Raw genomic sequence first — 22,657 nt, forward strand, 5'->3', positions numbered from 1 at the left:
TTGTCTTAGTTGATTATTCTATCGTCGCCTGACACAGTTTTACCCTCACTTTTCATATATAATTAGAGTAGATATTCTGTAGTATAAACTTACTGTTTGGATTAGACTATTTTCCATCCATAAACATATAGATTATTTATTCACTTGTGCACATTTTAAATTTAACTTGGTCCGTTTTAATTTCATTTGTTATCTTTATTTTGTAAGAAATCTCCCTGGAAATAGATCCGAACCGTGTCATAAGTCAACGAACTGTTGAAAATAGGGTTTTGTGAATTTTATTTACTAGCGATGGTTTATGGACATAAATGATATAAAATCCAGTTTGCTGCTTTTAAACACTGGGCTCCACTATACAAACCTCACTAGTTTCTCAAATAAATATTATTGTATATTGGCGCTCCTCTTGTTGGCAAAGACAGTTTCGTGATGAGCTTTTCCACGAACATTGACCAATCATCCGATGTAGGCGTTAGTAGGCCTACTGTACAGCAAGATTAACAACTGCTTCTAAATGTGATTCGTAGAAGCGTACAGACTGTTGATCAAATTGTCAAACGTAGCGCAAACTTGCGGACAAAACTTGTTTGTCAAAGGCAAGTTATAATCTTAGTGCAGACAAACAAGATCAAATGTCAGCTTACTGTTCATTCTATCTTGATCAGAAGTAGAATTAATCGTGAGGTATAATAGGGGGGTCTCATTTTATACTTATTACTATACTTTTTACTATAGAGGTTTCTTTTTATAGTACATTATTTTCTTCTGCTTAGTAATACTTATGATTTGTAATCAATCATAATTACCAATATCGCTTACGTCGATTAGTTCAAATATAACTTTGCCAACGAGGTGACTGACTTTGCCGACGAGGTGACTGACTTTGCCGACGAGGTGACTGACTTTGCCGACGAGGTGACTGACTTTGCCGACGAGGTGACTGACTTTGCCGACGAGGTGACTGACTTTGCCGACGAGGTGACTGACTTTGCCGACGAGGTGACTGACTTTGCCGACGAGGTGACTGACTTTGCCGACGAGGTGACTGACTTTGGCAATGAGGTGATTGATGAGGTCAGTTGGTGGCGTCACTGACTCCGGGCCCGAGGCGGCGATGTCGTGGGTTCGAATCCTGGTCATTCACCATTGTACTGTACCGGCTCACACCTTGCTTTGCTGTAGTCTACGTGGACAGGCGAATGCAAGGTTAAAAGAGGCCATCTCCCCAACTTACTACCAACCTCTTAAGAAAATGGAATGGTAAGGAAATGTTTCAACATACAAATTTTCTAAAAAACTAAAATCAACAAGAAAAAATAACGAAACCCCTAAACGAATACCAACAATTTGTCATGTAATATTCAAGATATTCTGATGCGACGTTTTATTACATTCCTTCAACAGTTTCGATACAAAACCCAGAATTGTAAAATAAATCACTCGGCAGTGCATTTATATTTTTGATAAAAGTTAATACGAATAAACTACATTATATTTTAAAAATTATGATGATATTTAATGATCATTTTTATGATAGAAAATATTATACTGTCAAATATTTCAATACGTTTACATATGATTTCCATTACATGATTAAACAGTTCAATCATTCAAACTTACTCTATAAACAGTTTATATAATTATATCCATACCGCAAATAAATAAACCTTACGAGAGGAGATATATTTAACTAATTGTTAATTAATTATTCATAACTAATACTTTTGCCATAATAATAATACTGTATTATTATGCACAAAATATATACAAATAGTAATAAACATTGAGTTGTTTGATTTGAAATGATCATAATGAGGAAAGTAGAATGATAAAGAACTTGTGGGAGGCCCTTTAGTACCAATCTACACCAAAATAAAGCTCGCATTCTAAGCTACAGGCTTCTAAGTTCCGTGTCAATGGCTGAACTCACACTGACTGTTTTAAGGTTAATCATGGGAACGGCCGATTTCGACCGCGTAGAACCTGGCGCGCAGCCGGCACCGGTCGATTTCGACCGCTCAGCAACGAACGTGGTTCCATCGTTAGATATAATTGATTCTCTGATAACTCTATGGATTTTATTTTATGTCTTAATCCGTAACGTGATATCTGGTTTGTGATATCACAACGAGTTGTGTTTATTGTGTTAAACATCAATAAAACACCATATTAATGTCACAAAATGCCAAATCTCCAAACTATCTAGTCGAGATCAATATAGGTTATTGGGCAGCACGTTATTGTTTCGTTTTGTAAGTAGAAATATATTTTCCAAATAAGTTGTACTATCCAAAGGAATTTTATATTTGACGTTTCTGAAATAAAAATTATCGTATAAAGTTAAATGGTGATCTTTTGCTATTTATCATGGGAAGAAAATGTTCTGTAAGAACTTTAATAACTAAACCTTGTTAATTTTAATTGCTTTTATATAGATTTATAGGAAAGAGAGTTGTGTAGGAAGAGAGTAAATCAAATATCCTTGTTAAAATAAATTTAAAATGTCAGGAGTTCTGATCCGATCGGTGTGTTATCTAGTGTATTCTTCATTCCTAACTCGTTACTTTATTTACTTGTTTAATCATTTGTTTCACTGTTTCTCTGTTTGGTATGTTTAAGCATTCTGGTGCCTAAAGGCCTGTTCACACCGGCGTAGCCCGACGTCTGCAGACGTATTCGGTGTATTAATACGTTGACCGTGCACTGTTCACACCGCAGCTACGTCTGACGGCTACGTAGCCGGTGAGCCGGCTGTTGTTGGTTTATTTTATTATAATATTTTTTTTGTAATTTTATTGTTTATTTTTATTAGCGTTTTATGGATTTCAGTTAAGATTGTCACGGTTCAATTGCTGCTTTTATAGTATACCCTGAAAAGTCTGTTGATTAATGAGTTAATGTTGATAAACATGTTTCACTCTAATTTTAGGCCGTATATACAGTAGTAGACTATAAAACTTGTGATATATTATAATATAAAATAAATATTATCAGAAAACATGCAATAATTTTGCTCATCCATGGATTACATGATAAAATATTCTATGGTGTAAGTAAGACGTAGGCCTATGTCTAAAAATAATTCATTAATGTTTCATAAATATCAGCCCACAATATGAACCATAATAAGCCATAGAGAGACTTTTTTGATAAGGAGATTTACAAGCAAAATGTTAGTGAACATTAGGTACTCGTATGATGAAGTATTATTATATTGATCATATAAAGTTTTCTTGGTTGTTATGTTATAGCATTGAGTATAAACCTGTTATAGTGATTTAATGATTTTTTAAAGTGATTCTTAATTTTTGTGTTATAATCCAACATTTACCGCTTAAATAAATTTATTATAAGGTGGAGGGAGGGTGGCGGTGACAGTCCGGTGTGCTAGTGCGCATGCGCGTATTCGGCGATGCGAGCTACGCGTAGCTAGCCGGCGTAGCGGCAGCGCCGTAGCTTCCGTAGCTCACGTATTAATACGCCGGTGTGAACACTCTCTATGAATTACATTAAGAGCTACGTCAGCTACGTATTCCGAAAAAGTATTAATACGTCTGGCTACGCCGGTGTGAACAGTCCTTAAGTACTTATTTCTGTTTAATTTTCGGCTTGAACAAAGTGCGTGAGTTTTTAAAGAAATTAATATATATATTACACCCATACGCAGGGTGACAATTAAGTCTTGAAACGATTTTATAACTTAAAACAAAAAATATGCAACAAAATTTGTCATATCATTACTGGTAATGGTAAGCTACTTTTATGATTACATGGTGATTAGATGTCACTTATGGGGGACTGCCCATAAGGAGTATGTTGAAAATCTCAAAGTTAAGCATAATTTGATATGTGCATCAAATTAAAGGTTAAAATTAAAGCTAAATTAAAGCAAAAAACAATAATTGACACAATTCGGCCATCGAATGGACAATCGATTAAAAAATGACAAGATGTTCAAAGATTCATTGAATTTGCAACTAGCGTACCTTATAGCGTGTGACATCCAATCGCCACAAAAAGGTAGCCTACTATTACCAGGAGTGCTCTGTCAAATTTGGTTGTGACATCTCTTTTCGTTTTAAAGTTATAAAGTCGTCCTAAGACTTAATTATCACTCTGTACGTATATAATATGTACATAATTTCGGGGAGATTGCGTGGTTAAACATTTTATTAAATAAAAAATAATAACTTGAACTAAACGCCAAAACCAAGAGTGACCTTATTGTGACCTGTATTGATGGATAAAAGGATAATACTATGAGGGGAAGACTATCTTCGTCAGGGTTTGAAATGTTTTTATTGAAATGTGTAAACCTGTAAGAGGCTACTTTGTGACCAATAGTGTTATTTATGCATGTTATACCAAAGCCGTTTTACAATTTTTTTCAAGTTAGCATACGAATATTTGTCTTATCATAAATGTAGACATCCTAAATCCCAAAGCCTATATTTATACACAAATTACTTTATACATTTCGAAATGTATCCATACATTCTTTAACATGAGTGTATTATAACGTCTTAAGATCAGCCTTAGATCATACTCTCGGTCTCAGAAATTGGCAAATCATTTAAGAGAACTTAAGTTTCCATTCGATTAAACTCAAATCGTTGTTTCACACTCACTAAACCGCAAACGACTTTACCATTTGAATCACTCAAACGTAAATGCTTTAACTTTATCTTATATGAGGTCTTAAACTTTACTAGTTATATCTTTGCGTCAAACTAAGATTTGCCTTGTAATTGCTTCTATTAAGGAACATAATTTACTAAACTTTTAACCACAAAATTACATAATAACAGTGAATGTTACACGCCTCCTACTTGTCTTATACAGTCACAATTGTTATTGTTATTAAAAACACGAATGTTTTAAAAATATTGACACTTAGGACGGACACTAATTCGTATGTTTTTTTAAATTTATAATTATTGCGTTTGATATGTTATGTGTATGTAGTGTTATTTTGTTTTATTTTTAATTTTATTATTTGTACAAATATTTATTTATTACGATAAAGGATTATTTATATCAATAGGAATACGTAATGCACACAGATTTTTAATTACTATTAATGTGCCATTATCTTTATAACAATGGGTAAATGTTTTTTAACAATAATGCTCGAAGTATATTGTACTAATTTATTTTGTGAGTCATGATGTAACATTAGGGAATAGCTAAGAAAAAAAAACTAAAATTTACTATATTTAACAATCTATTTACAAATTATGCAATTAGCAAAACTGTTTACAAAACATTTCTTTTTATACTTGTTCATACTTATACTTGTTTATCTTGTCATTTATTTGTTGAATTCGCAGCATATTTTACAACATCCTCTAACTATAGGAGAGGACTATTACTGTAATTTGAGATTAGTGAGGCTCTTCTAATTACAAATAACGCTCGTTTAATTTAGGTTGACACATCATGTATGGTGATTTAGTTTGGAAAACTGTTTGAACCTTTAATGATAAGTTTAAACCAATCGATTCGAGTTTGTCAGTAAATAATCGTAAAATATATACGAGGGAACCTAGCTGTTCCACTAGGACTACAGACACTAATTATAATGAACGTTATTGCTATATTATGTATCATTCATGTCTGTTACCAAACATTTTATATTGTCAAAGTGAACACTGAAAACCTCTTAGTCCTAGATCTGACATTAAAACACCTCAACAATATATAAAGTTTGTTAATCTTCTCATTGGTAAAACGTAAGTAAGCTTTGGAACAAACTTTGTGCAGTTAGGTTATATCAAGCTACAGAACGTTTTAGCATGAAAGTGCACTTTGATAAATCATAATTGCTCGTGTTTCCATGAAATAATAGGCTACAACTATTAATTCAACATAAAATATACATAATTTTGAATTTATTCTGTTTGTATTTCTGTAGATAAATGCAGTTTTTATTAGTTATACATGTAGTTTGGCATCCAAAATAGCTGCAGTAATGTTTTACTTCAATTTGTACTACAACACATTAATTTTAAAATCGTTGTACCTTGTCGGTAAAAATCTCAGTACTGTTTCTGCGAAAGTCCCAAATTTGGGATATTATTAGTATCTAAAGCATTTTATTAAAAGTAATTATGATAATTCTTAATATACACACGTATAGGATGTCCCAAGAAGTGGTTCAGAGGTTTTATTTCACATTACCTGCCTACTTATATACAAAAATCTGAAACTTTACACAATGCACAAAGTAAGCTTAACAAATATTTTGTGACCATTTCAGCTGTTTATTCCTCATTAATTCGTTTGGTATAGAAGAAATTAGGTTTGAGAATATTGGCCTGTCATATGGTTTAAGAACATTTTACTATACGCCCATTAGGTAATTAAATAGTGATAAAAAATAGCTTTGTATGCTAAGCAAACTAATGGGTACATTATTAAACCACTTATACAGAGAATGGTCCGTAGAGGAACTATGTTTATGGTTTAACTATGTTTATTGTCAAAGTACTGTAGTTACTTTACAAATAAAATAAATAGGACAAAAAATTAAAAAAAATTCTTATTACGAGTTCTTATTTGGGGGTTAACTGTTGTTGTAGAAAGGATTCAAAAACTTGATAGTAATAGGGAACGTATAGTGCTCTGTAAAATAACAAATAATAAACAATATGGATGTCCTATTAGTAGAAATCCCCCGCATCGAGCCCCGCGTTCTGATTGGTCGAGAGCTCGATGACGTCACAAAGATGGCGGGAGGAGTAGGACAAAAAGTGTTTGGCGGGAGCTGGGATGGAACCCGGTCCGGCGGCATGAGAAGCCGAAACGCTAACCACTGAGCCATGGCGCTCGATGTTGGACTATGTGTCGAGGTCGTATACGAGGGCCGGCTTCGAGGGCCGGCATCGGGGTCGGTATCGTGGATGTTTTTTTTTCTTCTTTGGTACGAGATGATCGTGGTTCTGCTTTTCTCCACCAGAGTGTGCTGATATCGTCTGTTTTGGGAAAAACGTGGTTCCGTCCTTCTCCACTAGAGTGTGTTGATAGCTAGGTCGACTGGTCTAAACCTATTGTTTTTGTTTATGGTTGTATTGAATCGATTGTGGTTCTGCTTTTCTCCACCAGAGTGTGTTGGCACTGTTTGATGTATTTTGTGACCATCTCAGATTATACAATATGTTATTGTTATAGTTGTACCAACTTGGATGTTTCATAGTCCTACTCTCAAGCAAACTAATAATAATATTTCTGGTATATTATTTGCCTTGACTTATATGTTATTATCATAGTGATACCAACTTAATTATTTCATTAGCGTAGGTTAAACAATCAATGTTGATTACAAATTTGCAATAATATGTTCAACAAAATGTTCTATACCATCTTTACTGTTATCTAAACTGTTTACCATCATATGTTACTAACTGCACTAGTTTTGCTAATATAATTAGTTGTTATATATATATATATATATATATTATTTATCAAACTTGAGATTTATCTGGGTTTTAAGAAATGAAACTACAACATATATGTATACAAATGATGTTTCTTTTTATTTAAAAAATAGTAAATTAATGCTTCTACCAGACATCCCTGTACATTTCAATCGAAACCCCCCTTTATTAAAATTTTCAATCTGCTCGTCTGAGAGATGGGTTACAAAACGCTGAGGGAGAAATGTTATTGCTGGTCCTCCACCATCAGGTAAGGTTATCTCAGCAACGACTGATGGTCCAAATTTGCCGTCCATTCTCTTCATAGATGTTATGGGGTATCCTTCTTCAGCAGTGAGCTCCTTACAGCTGTATTTTGGAGGTCCCTCATACTTTTCCAATTCAGCCAATTCACTGAGCATCTTATCCATATTCTGTAACAATTTGCAAACTAATGCATTTCTGTATTTAACCATTTGTTTTAGAGATAAAAAGTTAGTACTGTCTGAGCAAGAGTTAATTCTTTTATGACAGTCTTGGTGTAAGCATGATAATTATCGGTATTAGCAGTTGTAGTGTATAGGTTATAAAACTAAAAATTGTTTGGTACCTAATCAATATGTTGGAAAATATAAATAAAAAACGTGTACGTTTTGCTGATCCACTTATTACCAAAGTCTACTTATTGCCTGATGAAGAAAGGAAATCAGTTTGGGAGATGGTGGCTAGAGATAGAGTTCGATTTCAAAGAAGAATAAAAGAAACAGGTGAAATAATTTCAAAGGTACTTATAAAACCTTATAGTTAATAATAATATATCAATAATATAAAGGACAGGAGAAAATTAAAGTTAAAGATCGAAATATTAATAAAATTTGTTCAAATTACTTACGTAAAATTTGCGTGGAAGTGCTTGAAGAGATTGTAGTAGTAGAACGATGTAGCTTTGAAGTAAGACGTGTACTGTGAACTGTGGTGGTACGATCGTTTATATAGTGGGGAGTTGGCGCACTTTCTGGTTGACCAATCCCGTGGTAGAACTGGGTGTGACGTACACCATATAGCGCGCGAGTTTCAAATGTTGCGTCAATAGCTGTTCACTAGTTTCCCTTTGAGTGTACGAGTGGCTGTTTGATGGTGAGTACATATTTGTAGTTTTTACTATGGAACCTATTCATATCGTTAGAAGCCATGATACGTATGTTAGAAAATTTAGAATGTCCGGAAGAAAAACCATTTTTAAATTTAATACACCGCCGGCTGGTTATAATGAACTTGATTGGATCAAAAGTGGTTTTGCTCAGTTGGTAGAGGAAATGAAACGTGAATGTACAGGGGCAAATGATTATTTAGGATTTACTTTGAAAAGTTTGAATTTAAAGAATAAGGAACCTGGATACGTTGCTTTTAGACTATCAGAGGAGGTAAATGATGATGTTTTGTGGACTATATTTGGGGGTATTATACAAAGTAATGAAGAGTCTGTTACATCTAGTGATACATTTATAGTGGAGTGTACTAAAGTTAGTCTACCTGTAGGATCTGGAGGTCATAAAAGATCAGGTTTCTATAACAATTTTTCAGAAGAGTGTCGTAGTCGAACTGGAATTGTTACAATTAAAAACATAGATAACCTGTGTTTAGCTCGAGCTTTGGTAGTTGGAAAGGCTCACGCTAAAAATGATCCTCTTTACAAAGCTATCAAACAGGATAAGGGTAAAAGACAGACGTTGCGAGCTGAAAAATTGTTGGCAAAAGCTAGGGTTTTAATACCTTTAGAAGGAGCAGGCATCAGAGAGTTAGAAAAGTTACAGTCTCATCTAAAAAAATACAAAATAACTGTTTATAACTACAACACAAGAGGTAGAGAGACCTATTTTAGTGGTGACAATGTTGATGCAAAACTAAAAATCAACCTCCTTTTCAACGAAGGTCATTTTAATGTTATAACTAGTTTAACATCAGCATTTGCTTGTAAATACTATTGTGAGGCTTGTCATATTGGGTATGAAAAGCAAAATGAACATAGATGTTCATCATTGTGTTCAGCCTGTATGGTAACCTCACCGCCTTGCAAACTGGAATATGATGGTATTACTTGTCCTGACTGTAACCGTCATTTTAAAAATCAAACTTGTTTTATTGCTCACCAAAAAAACATTTGTTCATCTGTAAAAAAGTGTGGGGAATGTAACCGGATTGTAAGACCCAAGGGTAGAAAACAGATCCATGTGTGTGGAGAACAGTTTTGTAAAGTCTGTTTAAAATATACTGATCCAAACCACAAATGTTTTATGAGAGTGGATTCAAGTAGACCTAATGCAAAGAGCTTTTTATTTATATTTTTTGACTTTGAAACTCGTCAAGATGAAAATATTCAAGATGATCCAGAGAAAAAACTTCATGTTGTAAATCTTTGTGTTAGCCAACAGTATTGCTGGCAATGTATATCAAATGATGATGATGACATTCACTGTGAAAACTGTATGATTCGTCAAAGAGTGTTCAATGTGAATCCTGTAGAAATGTTCATGAACTATGTAATGGAGGCAAGAAAGAAATTCAAATCGGTGTGTGTAATTGCGCACAATGGGCAGGGCTTTGATTTTCAATTTCTGTTAAAGTATGTGTACAATGATACAAAACACAGTCCAAAATTGATTTCAAGAGGGACAAAAATCATCCTAATGGAAGTTGATAATGTAAGATTCATTGACTCTATTAACTATTTCCCTATGGCATTAGCAAACCTCCCAAAATCATTTGATCTTGGCCCTGAAAAAAAGAAGGGATATTTCCCACATCTTTTCAATACTTTGAGCCACCAAAACTATGTCGGACCTATCCCTGACAAAAAGTATTACTGTCCAGACTCAATGTTTACAAAAGGGTATGAAAAATTTATAGAATGGCATAATGAACAGGTTGTAAATAACTACACCTTTGACTTTCAAAAAGAAATCCTAGAATATTGTATTTCAGACGTGGATATCCTAGCTCAAGCCTGTATTAAATTTAGGACGATGTTTTTAAAAGAATGTAACGTAGATCCATTTTTGGAAGCAGTCACTATAGCAAGTGCTTGCAACTTAGCATTTAGAAGAAACTTCCTCAAGCCAGACACCATAGGTATTATTCCTATAGGTGGTTATCGTCTTGCTGATAACCAATCTGCAAAGGCTCTGCAGTGGTTGGCTTTGGAAGAGGACAAAAGAAATGTAAGGATTCAACATGCTGGCAACAGCAGAGAATTCAAAATTCCAGGCATAGGAAAGGTTGACGGGTTTGATGGAGAAATAGTTTATGAATTTTATGGTTGCTATTTCCATGGATGTCCGAAATGTTTTCCATATAAAAGAGAAGAACCTCTTCAAGATGATCTATCAGACAGTTTACACTTGCGGTATGAAAGAACTATAGAAAGAACAGGGAGGATACGACAGCAGTTTGATGTAATAGATATGTGGGAGTGTGAATTTGATGATTTGAAGAAGAAAAATAAATTGCAATATCTTATCAATATCCCGATTCTAAACACAATCCCGCTAAACCCGAGGGATGCTTTTTATGGAGGCCGAACTGGAAACTCTAAGACATACTATAAGTGTAAGAAAGAAGAAGGAGAACAGATATTTTATGTAGACATTTTTTCTCTCTATCCTTGGGTCTGCAAGTACGGTATGTTTCCTGTAGGACATCCTACGATATTTGTTGGTGATGAAGAATGTCTAAAGAGAGGAATGGAAGCTGAAGGACTTCTTAAGTGTAAAATTCTACCACCTACAGATCTTTATCATCCTGTATTACCGATGAAAATGAATGATAAATTAATGTTTGTCTTGTGTCGTGTGTGTGGAGAGAACTTGTCATCTTCCGGAGAGTGTCACCATGGAGTGGAAGAGAGAGCTTTGGTAGGAACATGGACTATGATGGAAATAAGAAAAGCTGTGGAGAAAGGTTACACAATTCTAGAGCGATATGAGTTGTGGCAATATGAAATGGCTACATTTCAAAATGGAGGTTTATTCACGGAATTTATTGACAAGTTTTTAAAAACCAAGCAAGAAGCTTCAGGTTATCCTGACTGGTGTAATACAGAAGAGGAAAAAGAACGATATATAAAAGACTACTTTGACCATGAAGGAATTTTACTAGAACGTAACAAAATCGAGAAAAATGAAGGGATGCGCTCGCTTTCTAAACTTATGCTCAACTCATTTTGTGGCAAGTTTGGACAGAGGCAAAACCAGACCAAAACGTTAGTGACCAGAGATCCTAAGGAATTGTTCAACCTCCTAGTTAGTCCAGTAGACCAGGTCAATAAAATTAAAGAGATCAATGAAGAAGTTGTCGTTGTTAATTGGCAGCATTTAGAAGAAGTCGGCGAATGCTTAAGAACTGTCAATGTGGTCTTAGCAGCTTTCACTACAAGTCAAGCCAGACTAAAACTATATGAACACCTTGAGAAACTAGGAAACCAAGTGTGCTATTATGATACAGATTCGGTTATCTACGTCTATAGACCAGGATTATATAAAATACCTGTTGGAGACTACTTAGGGGACATGACTGATGAGTTAGCTAAAGATTATGGACCAGGCTCATTTATCGTGGAGTTTTGTTCTGGTGGTCCTAAAACCTATGGATATATTGTTTATTCCTCTGTAACAAATGAGTATAGAGAAGTTTGTAAAATCAAAGGTATCACCCTAAATTTGTCTGCTAGTAGAAAACTGAACTTTTCATCCCTAAAAGCTATGATTTTAAGTGAATCCTGTGAATCAGTACCCATTATAGAAAGTAGAATTAGAAGAACAGAGAGTAGAGATGTGGTAACAATTGTGGAGAAAAAGGATTTTAAAATAACAGGTCCTAAGAGAAAACACGATGGTGATCATGACACTTTACCATATGGATATAAAAAACAATGTAAGACTCCATAAGCGAGACATGAGAACACACAAATTTATCATTCATTTTTAACGGTCATGTTTTAGGATGCAAGTGTATAATGTAATGTAAAAATAGTGATTGTAGTCAAATATAGTTAAACAAAATTATTATTATTTAGTATCTTTAGAGATTTTGGTGAGTGTAATTACATGTTAGAGTAGTGTTAAGTGTTTTAAAATGATATTCTGTAATATCAATGATTCAATAGAAAAGTTTTTTATACTAATCTTATTTTTTGCAAGTATGAGTTTTATCTACATTATGAGAATCACTGAATTAGATACTGTATGATACATAAATTATGTAATACAGAATAATATGGTCATTTCCACAATGGAAGCTAGACTGGCAATTGCTGATGAACTACATAGGCCTGCTAGAAAAAATTACCTCAGACGTAAAGTTACTCTTAAGAGTCTCAATGATTTATATCAAGCAGATTTAGTGGAAATGCAACCATATTCTAAAATTAATAAAGGCTATAAGTATATAATGACTATGATCAATTGTTTTTCTAAGTTTGCTTTTGCAGTACCACTAAAAAGTAAATCTGGTATAGAGGTGGCTAAAGCTTTAGAACCAATTTTAGCTAAAAATAAAATGAAACACTTTCAAACAGACCAAGGTACAGAGTGGTTTAATAAACATGTTAATAAACTTATGAATATGTATAAAATTAATCATTACCATACATACTCTGAGTTAAAAGCTAGTATCGTTGAAAGATTAAATCGAACTTTAAAGTCAAAAATGTACAAGTTATTTACAGCAAGAGGAAGTTATGAATGGGTAAGCATATTAGATCATATTACTAGTTCCTATAATAATACAAAACATCGGACCATTGGTATGAAGCCAAAAGATGTGAAGAAAAAACATGAAAAACAAATATTAAACAGAATAAATGAAGCAGCAAATCTAAAAAAGGTACACAAATTTAAAGTAGGGGACAGTGTTAGAATTAGTAAGGCGAAAAGAATGTTTAAAAAAGGATATTTACCAAATTGGACAAACGAGGTATTTAGAATACATGCTGTCAAACCAACTAGACCAATCACTTATATTCTGCAAGATCATAAAGGAGAAATATTAAAAGGTGGGTTTTATACAGAGGAAATTAGCAAGTCCAAGACTGGAGATGTATATTTAGTGGAAAAGATTTTGAAACGAAAGGGTAATAAGCTTTTGGTTCGTTGGGCAGGGCATGATAAAAATAGTGATAGTTGGGTTCATTCTGATGACCTGCGACTGTGATCCGTTGTTATTTTAAGAAATAGCAAATCCTTATCAAGTATTTATCATACTGTCAGCACATTTGAGTAATCAGTTAGTATGCGGCTTAAGAAACAGAATGTTCATTTAACCGTGCAGAACTTTGACCAGTTTATCGGTACAGGATGTGTAAATAAGAACAAACATGGGGATTTATTACCAAACTCTATTCGTTGTATAATTTGCGGACCTAGCTCTTCAGGGAAAACAAATATTCTATTTAATTTAATCTTTGATAAAAACGGTGTCAGGTTTAAAAACATTTATGTTTTTTCAAAATCTCTTTATCAACCAAAATATGAGTTTTTAAAGAAAGCTATGCCTAAGGAAATTGGTTATTTTGCTTACGACGATAACAGTTTAGTCGTTCCCCCGAATGAGGCTGAACCGGATTCTATCATGATATTTGATGATATATCTTGTGAAAAACATAATAACATTCGTAGCTACTTTACCATGGGTAGGCATAATGACATTGATACATTTTATTTAGGACAAACATACAGTGCTATACCAAAACAGCTCATTAGAGACAATTGTAATTTTCTCATACTGTTTAAACAAGATGAAATGAATTTGAGACATGTGTATGGTGATCATGTGACTACTGACATGTCTTTTGAAAAATTCAAAGAGCTGTGTGCAAAGGCATGGGAAGACAAATATGGGTTTTTAGTCATTGACAAGAGTCAGGATCAATATAATGGACGATACAGGATTGGTCTTAGTAGTTTTATAACGGCATTCTAATGGTGCGCATTTATACTTACAATGATATAAAGGGTTTCGATGTAAAGCTTCATAATGTTAAATCAAATTTATGTACATATTTTTACAAAGATAAAGGTAAATTTTGCGGTAACTATTGTAGTAGAAACCCTCCACATGGTTTCCAGTTTAACAAGAGATGTTGGAGGCATAAAAGACCTAAAAGCTCAACAATTATACCACCTGTAATACTTCTTATGATCTCAGCAAGTGAGAGGACTTATAATAGGGATACTTGGTTAAACTTTGTATACCGTTGTCAAAAGAAGAATGTTCCACTGGAATTAGTGATGTATCATGAAGATATGAACAACTGTACGGTAAGAAACCCGCAAAACCTCATTTCTAGGTTCAGACCTTTTCCTGATATATTTGGACCGACCCTACCCCTGCGAGATCTACATGGAAGCGTTAATTTTTCACAAGTCGTGTTTAGAATGTTAGAATATGGATGTTTGATACCGAATGCTAGTAGATGTATAGTTTTGACAGAAAGAACAATACCGATAAGGTCACCTTTAAAGATTTATCAAACCGCTATGTCTTTAAAGTGTTATATTAATATAAGTTATAATGTTGCCTATGATGTTGTCCCAGACAGCATCCCTCCTCAACCTAGGGGTAAACCATACAGTGGTGTTAATAATCTCTGTCAGGGGTTGTATACTGTAGATTTTTTAAGAGAAGCTTTACCTACAGTTGCCTTAAATTGTGAAAAATTCGGAATCAGTTTGAATAATTGTGTGTATTCTGTAACAAATTCAAAATTACTCGAACAGTGGAAAAGGTTTACAGGAGCAAATCCATGCGAGTTTTGGCTCTTGAACTCATTTTTATTACAGAACATCAACAAACACAGACCAATTGATACGCTCAAGAGGTTCATGACGGCAACAGTAGAAAAAGATGTGTATATAGTATCAGAAATCCCTCAGTGGAGAGATGATTGGAAACGGACATTTGTATTTAAAAGTCTTATACGACCGTATGTGATACCACGTTTTGATTCTAGAGTACATAATTATTATGACGGACTGGACTTTAGCTTTGGAATCTCCTTAATAGATGTAATACATTTCATACGAAAACACAAAAAGCGTGCAATGTTCTTTAGACAGGTGGAATTACCTTAAATTCTCAAAGTAAAACTCAAACTTTTAGTTTTCACTATGGAACCTAAGAGTAAACAACTTACTGCAAAACTTATTGAGTTGCGTAAAGCTATAAAACACAAGTATAAGATGTTCAAAGAAGGGGCTGAAGAAAGTGATATATTACTTGAAAAGCAATACAAACCGATCATACAAGAGCTAAGAAAAACACCACAAAACGTCACCGATATAAAAACGGAGCAACCAACTATTAAGGAGGAACAAGTGTACGACGACGACAAAGGACAATCGTTAGATTATTATTCTACTGATGACGACGAGGAGGAGGAGGGGGAGACTGAAAGGTTCTCCCCCCATGCCATGTCAACACCTAAAGGTAAAGATTTGTCAGAGCTAGTGTCCACACCTCAACAACAAGCGTCAACAACTCAGTTTATTGAGACATACTTTAAGAATCCCATTACACAGCATTATATGGATATGTATCTAAGAGATGCTGGTGGAAATAAAAAGACCATAGACTACGTTTATGGACCTCAGTTTTTAGATGGTGAAAAGTTGATGGTAGGTGGAAAAGAATTAGATTTTGATAGTGAAGGAAATATAAAAATAGGTGGTATAAACTATGGAGCATCTGAAGGTCTTTATGAATTACTTTTCAAAAGACTACCAGATAGTAATACATACACGAATGAAGATTTAAATAAATACAAAAGTATACTATTTGATACAAATGCTCATAGAGACGGTTTCAGGCATAACGGTAAAATTAAATCAAGTAGAGGGCAAAAATATACCAAAATTATCCAAAAACTATTTCCCAGTCGTGGTAAGGGTATGGCGTGGAAGAATACTAAACACCACGATGTGTTATATTGGGACGATCCAAACGAGTTGGTGGAGCGATTTGAACACATAGCTATGTCCACAGAAACTGGAAACAAAGTGCATGCGAATGAAATTATTAGTATTGTGGAAGAGTTGAAAGAGGCCGGCTTTATAAAGGGTTTTGGTAATAGTAGATTCAAGGCATTGTTAAAATGACGATTGACAAGTTTGGACGCAGCTCAAAGTCCTCGGAAAAAAATGTCAAAGGACCTAAAGGCGATGGATTTGATATGACAGCTGATGGGCACTACGATATAAAGAGCAAGCGACTAACTAACATTGGGGAGGCTGTAGAATCACTTGATGCGGTGTCCAAATTATATGTGGATTCAAGACTTATCCCACTGGAGAGTGGAGGTTTTAATTTTGGGTCTAAAAGGATGAGAAATGTAGATGACGCTCTTGAGGGAAAAGATGCTATTAATCTACAGACTTTAAAACGAATGTGTTTGACACGGGGTGAGGACTCTGCTGAGTTTGACGCTGGTAAAAAACAAATAAATAACTTAGGCGTTCCTAGACATCCAAGAGATGCTGCAACAAAACGTTTTGTAGAAAACATTTGTTTAAAGGAACATTCAGCATTGACTGCTAGCTTAGAAATACTTCGTGAGGATCTGAGATTATTTAAAGAAAGACTTGCAAAATGTGAGGGCTTAATAGCTAGTAATAAAGACTACCATGATAAAAACTTGAGAAAATTCGGAGTTTTACTGTATAATTATATAAATAAAAAGGAAACCGGTAGGTCTGCTACAATACCGATAGGAGGTGAAAAAGATTTCATAAATTGGGAGGTTTTGTTTGCCGATCATTCAGTAGCAAAAAAGAGTGGAGCAGAAGAAGAAGTCCGTCCTCTCCCACCCAATAGCTACGATCTTTTCATCGACGAGGAACTGAATAGACCTTCTACTTAAATAAAGTGAACAACTTAAAATGTCAGAATCCAAAACTAAGAGATTCAGATGTAAACAAACAACCGTTCAAGGAGGAGGTATAGTTTCTTCGGTTCTTAATAAAGCTATCGACTTATTACCAATCGAACTTCATATACCGGGAGGATATCAATATTGTGGACCTGGAACTAAACTAGCCAAAAGGTTGGCCAGAGGGGACCCAGGAATAAATAAATTAGATCAGGCTTGTAAGGCGCACGACATAGCCTACTCTAGATATAAGGATTCAGAGAACAGGAAACGTGCGGATCAAGAATTGGCTGAACGGGCTTGGCAGAGATTCAAAGCCCCAGATTCGTCTCTAGTGGAAAAAGCAGCTGCCTGGACAGTTACAACAGCTATGAAAGCCAAAACAAAATTCGGCGGAGGACGCAAGAAGAAACGAGCCCCAAAACGCAAGAGTAGTAAAGGTAAAGGGTTATACTTGAGACCGTACAGAAAGGTTCAAGGATCGGGCAAGAAAAAGAAACGCACTACAAGGAAAAAAAAAACATCAAAATCCCGGTGAAACCACTAACAAACTACGAGTTGGAGAAATATGCAAAATTACTTAAAATACCAAACTTCAGAGGAGTGTATATGAGAGATATGCTACCTTCAAATCCTAAAAAATATGAATCAGTAATAGTAAACCTGGATTCTGGAAGCGGTGGTGGTACTCATTGGGTATGTTTTAGAAAATTAGACAACAGAGTGTATTATTATGACAGTTTTGGTAGTTTGAAACCACCACCAGAGCTCTTGAGGTATTTTGGAAATTGCACAATTTACTATAATTACAAAAGAGAACAAAATTACGATTCAGTTATTTGCGGACACTTGTGCTTAAGGTTTCTTTCTAGTAATGTTTTGTCTCACGGGAACATCTAGCGTTTTGTCACATGAACTAGCATATCCAATAGATGTAAGTACCGGGGATTGGGAGCTTGGTCTGGTCGATTTAACAACTTACAACTCAATTCCCAACATTGAAACAAATATCAATGACAAGTTTTACTATGGTGAAAACAAAAAGGTCGTTATTCCCGAGGGAAGCTATGAGATCGAGGACATAGAAAAATATATAAAATCTAAATTAGGTGAAAATATTACCTTCTCATTAAAAGCAAACAATAACACTCTACAAGCAGAATTGTGTTGTAGTGAAAAAGTTAATTTTTCGGAAAAAGACAGTTTGGCACAGGTGTTAGGTTTCAAGCCAGGTGTATACGAAGCCGACACACCTCACACATCAGACCTGCCAATTAATATAATTAAAGTGAATTCCATACGTGTTGAGTGTAATATCAGTCGAGGCTCGTTTTTAAACGGTATAGAAGGCCATGTCATACACCAGTTTTATCCTGCAGAACCTCCGGGGTATAAAATAATTGAGATTCCAAAGAATGTGATTTACTTGCCTGTCATCGCTCAAACGATAAACAACTTGTCTGTATCTTTAAGAGACCAGGACGGTAATTTGGTTAATTTTCGTGGAGAGCCTATATGTGTTAGACTCCATCTCAGACGTAGAGATGGGAATACTATTTAGAGAAATAACTACTACACAAAAAGTCAGTTTATCAAGAAAGACTGACCAGTTAAGTTGTAAAAATATACGTTTTCTACGTTCTCTCGGTTTTAAAGTACTAAAAAATGGCAATGCTAGCGATAGAAAACGCTGCTATGTACGATGACTCTGTCACTAGTATGGAGTATCATAATCATCAACCATACGTCTCGTGTAGCTATAGAAACAACGACGAAGTCAGAATACCAATCTTACAACAGGATATTCTTACCTTGCCGTTTGACAGTTACGTTGTCATTCACGGTAAAGTAGAGGCAACTAAAACAGCAGGAGCGACAGCATTAGATGTTAATTTAGTCAACAACGGTATCGCATTTTTGTTTGACGAGGTTCGTTATGAGATCTGTGGTAAAGAAATCGATAGGACTAGAAATGTGGGAATCACGACGACTTTGAAAAATTTGGTTTCCATCCGGGAAGAAGAAAAAAACGTGTTACAGAACGCCTGTTGGTTCGGGCCTGGTGAGACAGTGAATGTTAAAGACTTTATATACTCCATACCGCTTAGACTTCTTTTAGGATTCGCAGAGGATTATAGAAAGGTAATTGTCAATAGTAAACAAGAACTCATTTTATTGAGGTCCTCGACCGACCTGAACGCCGTTAATACGTCTGAAGCTGGTACTTTAAAATTGGAAATCGTAAAGATATACTGGCGTGTGCCTCATGTGATGGTAAACGATTCGGCAAAACTCAGACTTTATAAGTACATCGAGAAAGACCCACACATTCACATACCGTTCAGACAGTGGGAAATGCATGAGTATGCGAATTTACCTACGACCAGTGATTCCTTTTCCTGGCCTATCCGTACGACCAACCAGTTGGAAAAACCGAGGTACATAATTGTCGGCTTTCAAACAGGTAGGAAAAACGACATCACCAAGGATATGTCACAATTCGATTCTTGTGACGTAAAAGATATAAAAGTGTACCTAAATTCGATATACTACCCTTATGACGCTCTACTCTCAAATACGGCGTTGTTTTACGACGCTTACGCAAATTTTCAAAGTTCTTATTACGGTAGAGTAGGCTCACCGATATTAAACTTTACAGATTATACAAAAAAATGTCCAATTTACATAATCGATTGTTCGAAACAAAACGATTCCATGAAGACAGGCCCTGTCGAAGTTAAGTTGGACATTCAAACTAACAAAAAGTTTCCCGCCAACACTTGGGGATATTGCCTCATCATTCACGATTGCCATTACACTTACACGCCACTTACCGGCGACGTGCGAAAGATCTCCGTCTGAGACGCCGCCCAAGGCCAACTGGTTATCCGGTCCGGGGTCGAGGGCCGAGGTCGAGGGCCGAGGTCGAGGGCCGAGGTCCGGGTTCGAGGGCCGGCCAAGGTCTAGGCGCGCCACGCAGACACGTGATCACCTTGTGCTGTCGTCGCCTTGTAATTGAGGAAACTAAGCTGAAAATATTAATCGCTCGCAGACCTCTGATCTTGACGGGATAATTTTGCAAAATTACCGAGACATGGACGCCAAACGAGATATAGAAAACCATCCGGCATTTATGACGGTCGAGAACGAGAAACTTTTAAGAAAGAGACTCAAAGTGTTGAAATTTTTAAATCGTCTCGACGATCATATTGTTCGTCACAATCTAACAGAAAGAGTGGACACCGCCGCCGGACCTGACGAGTTTTCACATTACAAGGAATGCGTTGAAAGTGTACAAACAAACGAAACCGGAATTGATGTAGTAGATACTTGTAAATGTTGCTTAGCGGGTATGTACCGCTGTCGCGCTTTGCAAATACTCGACGAAATACACTCGATGGTGAATCAAAATGAAAAAGACGTGGTGTTTCGATTCAGTCGCCATGGAGACGCCAAAGAGTGTTGAAGACCAAAAGATCGCGCAGGAGGGAAATCCAGAGGTAAGTGAAAATATTGAAAAACATGACACGCTCGCGTTTATAAATTTAAATCTTTTTGACGAGGACATGGTTTTGATAAAAAAACATAAAATTAACGGAAGAGAACCTGTAAACTTTATCGACTTGTCAGATGTTCATTTTTTAACAATCGAATTCATTACACGCTCTCAACTAAAACAAGAGTACACTGAAAAGGAGTTGGAAAATATTGTAAACGAAATGTTTGAATATAAAGGAATCGGTTTGAGATTTTACAGTAGTTATACAGCTGAAATACCATATAACCCGAGACGTGTGATGTACACGGATACTAGTAAAAAGTCACCACTCAACGTTTACAAGTACGGGTGTTTAAAGTACCATTTGGTAAATCGGTACTCTATCTTTAGTCAAAATATCAACAGGGGATCGGAAAATGATTGGTACAAAAGTGATAGTTGTTCGGATACCGAGTCTTTACAGTTTACCGATAGTGACGGGTCTATGTCTGCAATAGATGATGAAGATGGTGACGATGATTGTGAATATGATGATGATGATGATGATCACAACGAATAGACAATAGGGGGGGGGGGGGTACATTATGTAGGAATTGTATAATTGTAAAAATAAATTCATTCGTGGATCAGTCTGTGAGCCATGGAGTTCGAGAAAGCAACTATTCTTTCAACACAACAGCCAGCAGAGGAGGAGGAGGAGGTGGAGGAGACCACAGGTCAGATCGAGGTAATGACCGCGAAAAAACCCAGAATGAAGAACACAAAGGTGCCCCTTCCTCGTAGCACCATAAGAGAGATATTTTTAAAAAGTATTTTCTATTTGGACAAGGACTGTTCTAAATTCATAGTAGTCGGATATTTTGAAAGTTTAATGCGTACTGTAGGAGTATTATTTAAAACCGGGAAAAGCTACATCTTTTGGCCCTATAGTGCTTTTAACGATTTAGCCGTTCATTTTGATGAAATAACATCCTCGTTGACTGATGAAACTAAAAAAGGTTACAGTGTCACGACTAATGAAGGGGGATACACATTGAAAGTAAGAAAGGTGTTTGGTAATCTCTATGTGTCCATCCACGATAAAGAACGAGTGGTTCTCTTAAACCGTGATGAGTGGGATCAGTTCGTGCGCAGTCTCCACGAAATCAAAAAATACCTTGTCGAGCTATTTACCAACGAAGAACTGATTCGAATGTTCATAGACCGCGTTTTGATCTCACAGGAGGAGGACGACGCTATTCCACCCACAGGTTTGCCTACACATTTTGTAAATAAATTAGTTGACGAAGTTTTGTTTTTCAAGAAGTGGTTAATATGGGATCAGTAGAGCAGCAGCAGCAGCAGCAACAACAAAAGCAGGAGAAGAGCGAGGACGATAATAAAACTAAGGGACTGTCAGCAATAGTTGAATTTCACGGGTTCAAAGATAATCAAAATCGTTTTATAATCAAAGAGTTTGCTATAGTAAGTAAACATTTTCACACACATTTAGTTTTTGATGCTCCTTTTAACGAATCATTTTTAAATAATAAAATGTTGCGATCAGCCAGGTGGTTAACGAGGCATTTTCACTTCATAAAATGGGATACTCAAGGTATACCATACGATGAAGAGTTAATCCGAACTCTTTGTAAACCATTTGCTACACTTTACACCAAAGGTAGTGAAAAAGCGAAATTTCTTAAAGAGTTTCATGTCAATGTTGAAGCTATCGAAGAATCGTATACGAATTCTTCTTCTTCAAACTTACAGATAACTTGTCTTTTACCTCAGCACAATAGTGGGGGTAAATGTGCTCTGCGCAGTGCCAAAACATTTTACAGA

The 22,657-nt window shown here is 35.5% G+C and overlaps 2 protein-coding genes across 2 annotated transcripts; both read left to right on the top strand.

The window, feature by feature from the left end:
* The first annotated feature begins 10,438 nt into the window (after positions 1 to 10,438).
* On the top strand, positions 10,439 to 12,358 carry LOC128998123 (uncharacterized). Its single transcript, XM_054424122.1, has one exon. It carries the CDS (start codon positions 10,439 to 10,441, stop codon positions 12,356 to 12,358), a length of 1,920 nt encoding a protein of 639 aa, XP_054280097.1.
* Positions 12,359 to 18,999: 6,641 nt separating this feature from the next.
* LOC128998125 (uncharacterized) lies at positions 19,000 to 20,196 on the top strand. The gene has a single exon (XM_054424124.1). It carries the CDS (start codon positions 19,000 to 19,002, stop codon positions 20,194 to 20,196), a length of 1,197 nt encoding a protein of 398 aa, XP_054280099.1.
* The last annotated feature ends 2,461 nt before the right edge of the window (positions 20,197 to 22,657 follow it).

The sequence above is a fragment of the Macrosteles quadrilineatus genome, unplaced genomic scaffold, assembly GCF_028750875.1.
Source record: "Macrosteles quadrilineatus isolate MER2022 unplaced genomic scaffold, UCM_ALF_1.0 Scaffold_7__1_contigs__length_78375512, whole genome shotgun sequence".
Lineage (NCBI taxonomy): Eukaryota > Metazoa > Arthropoda > Insecta > Hemiptera > Cicadellidae > Macrosteles > Macrosteles quadrilineatus.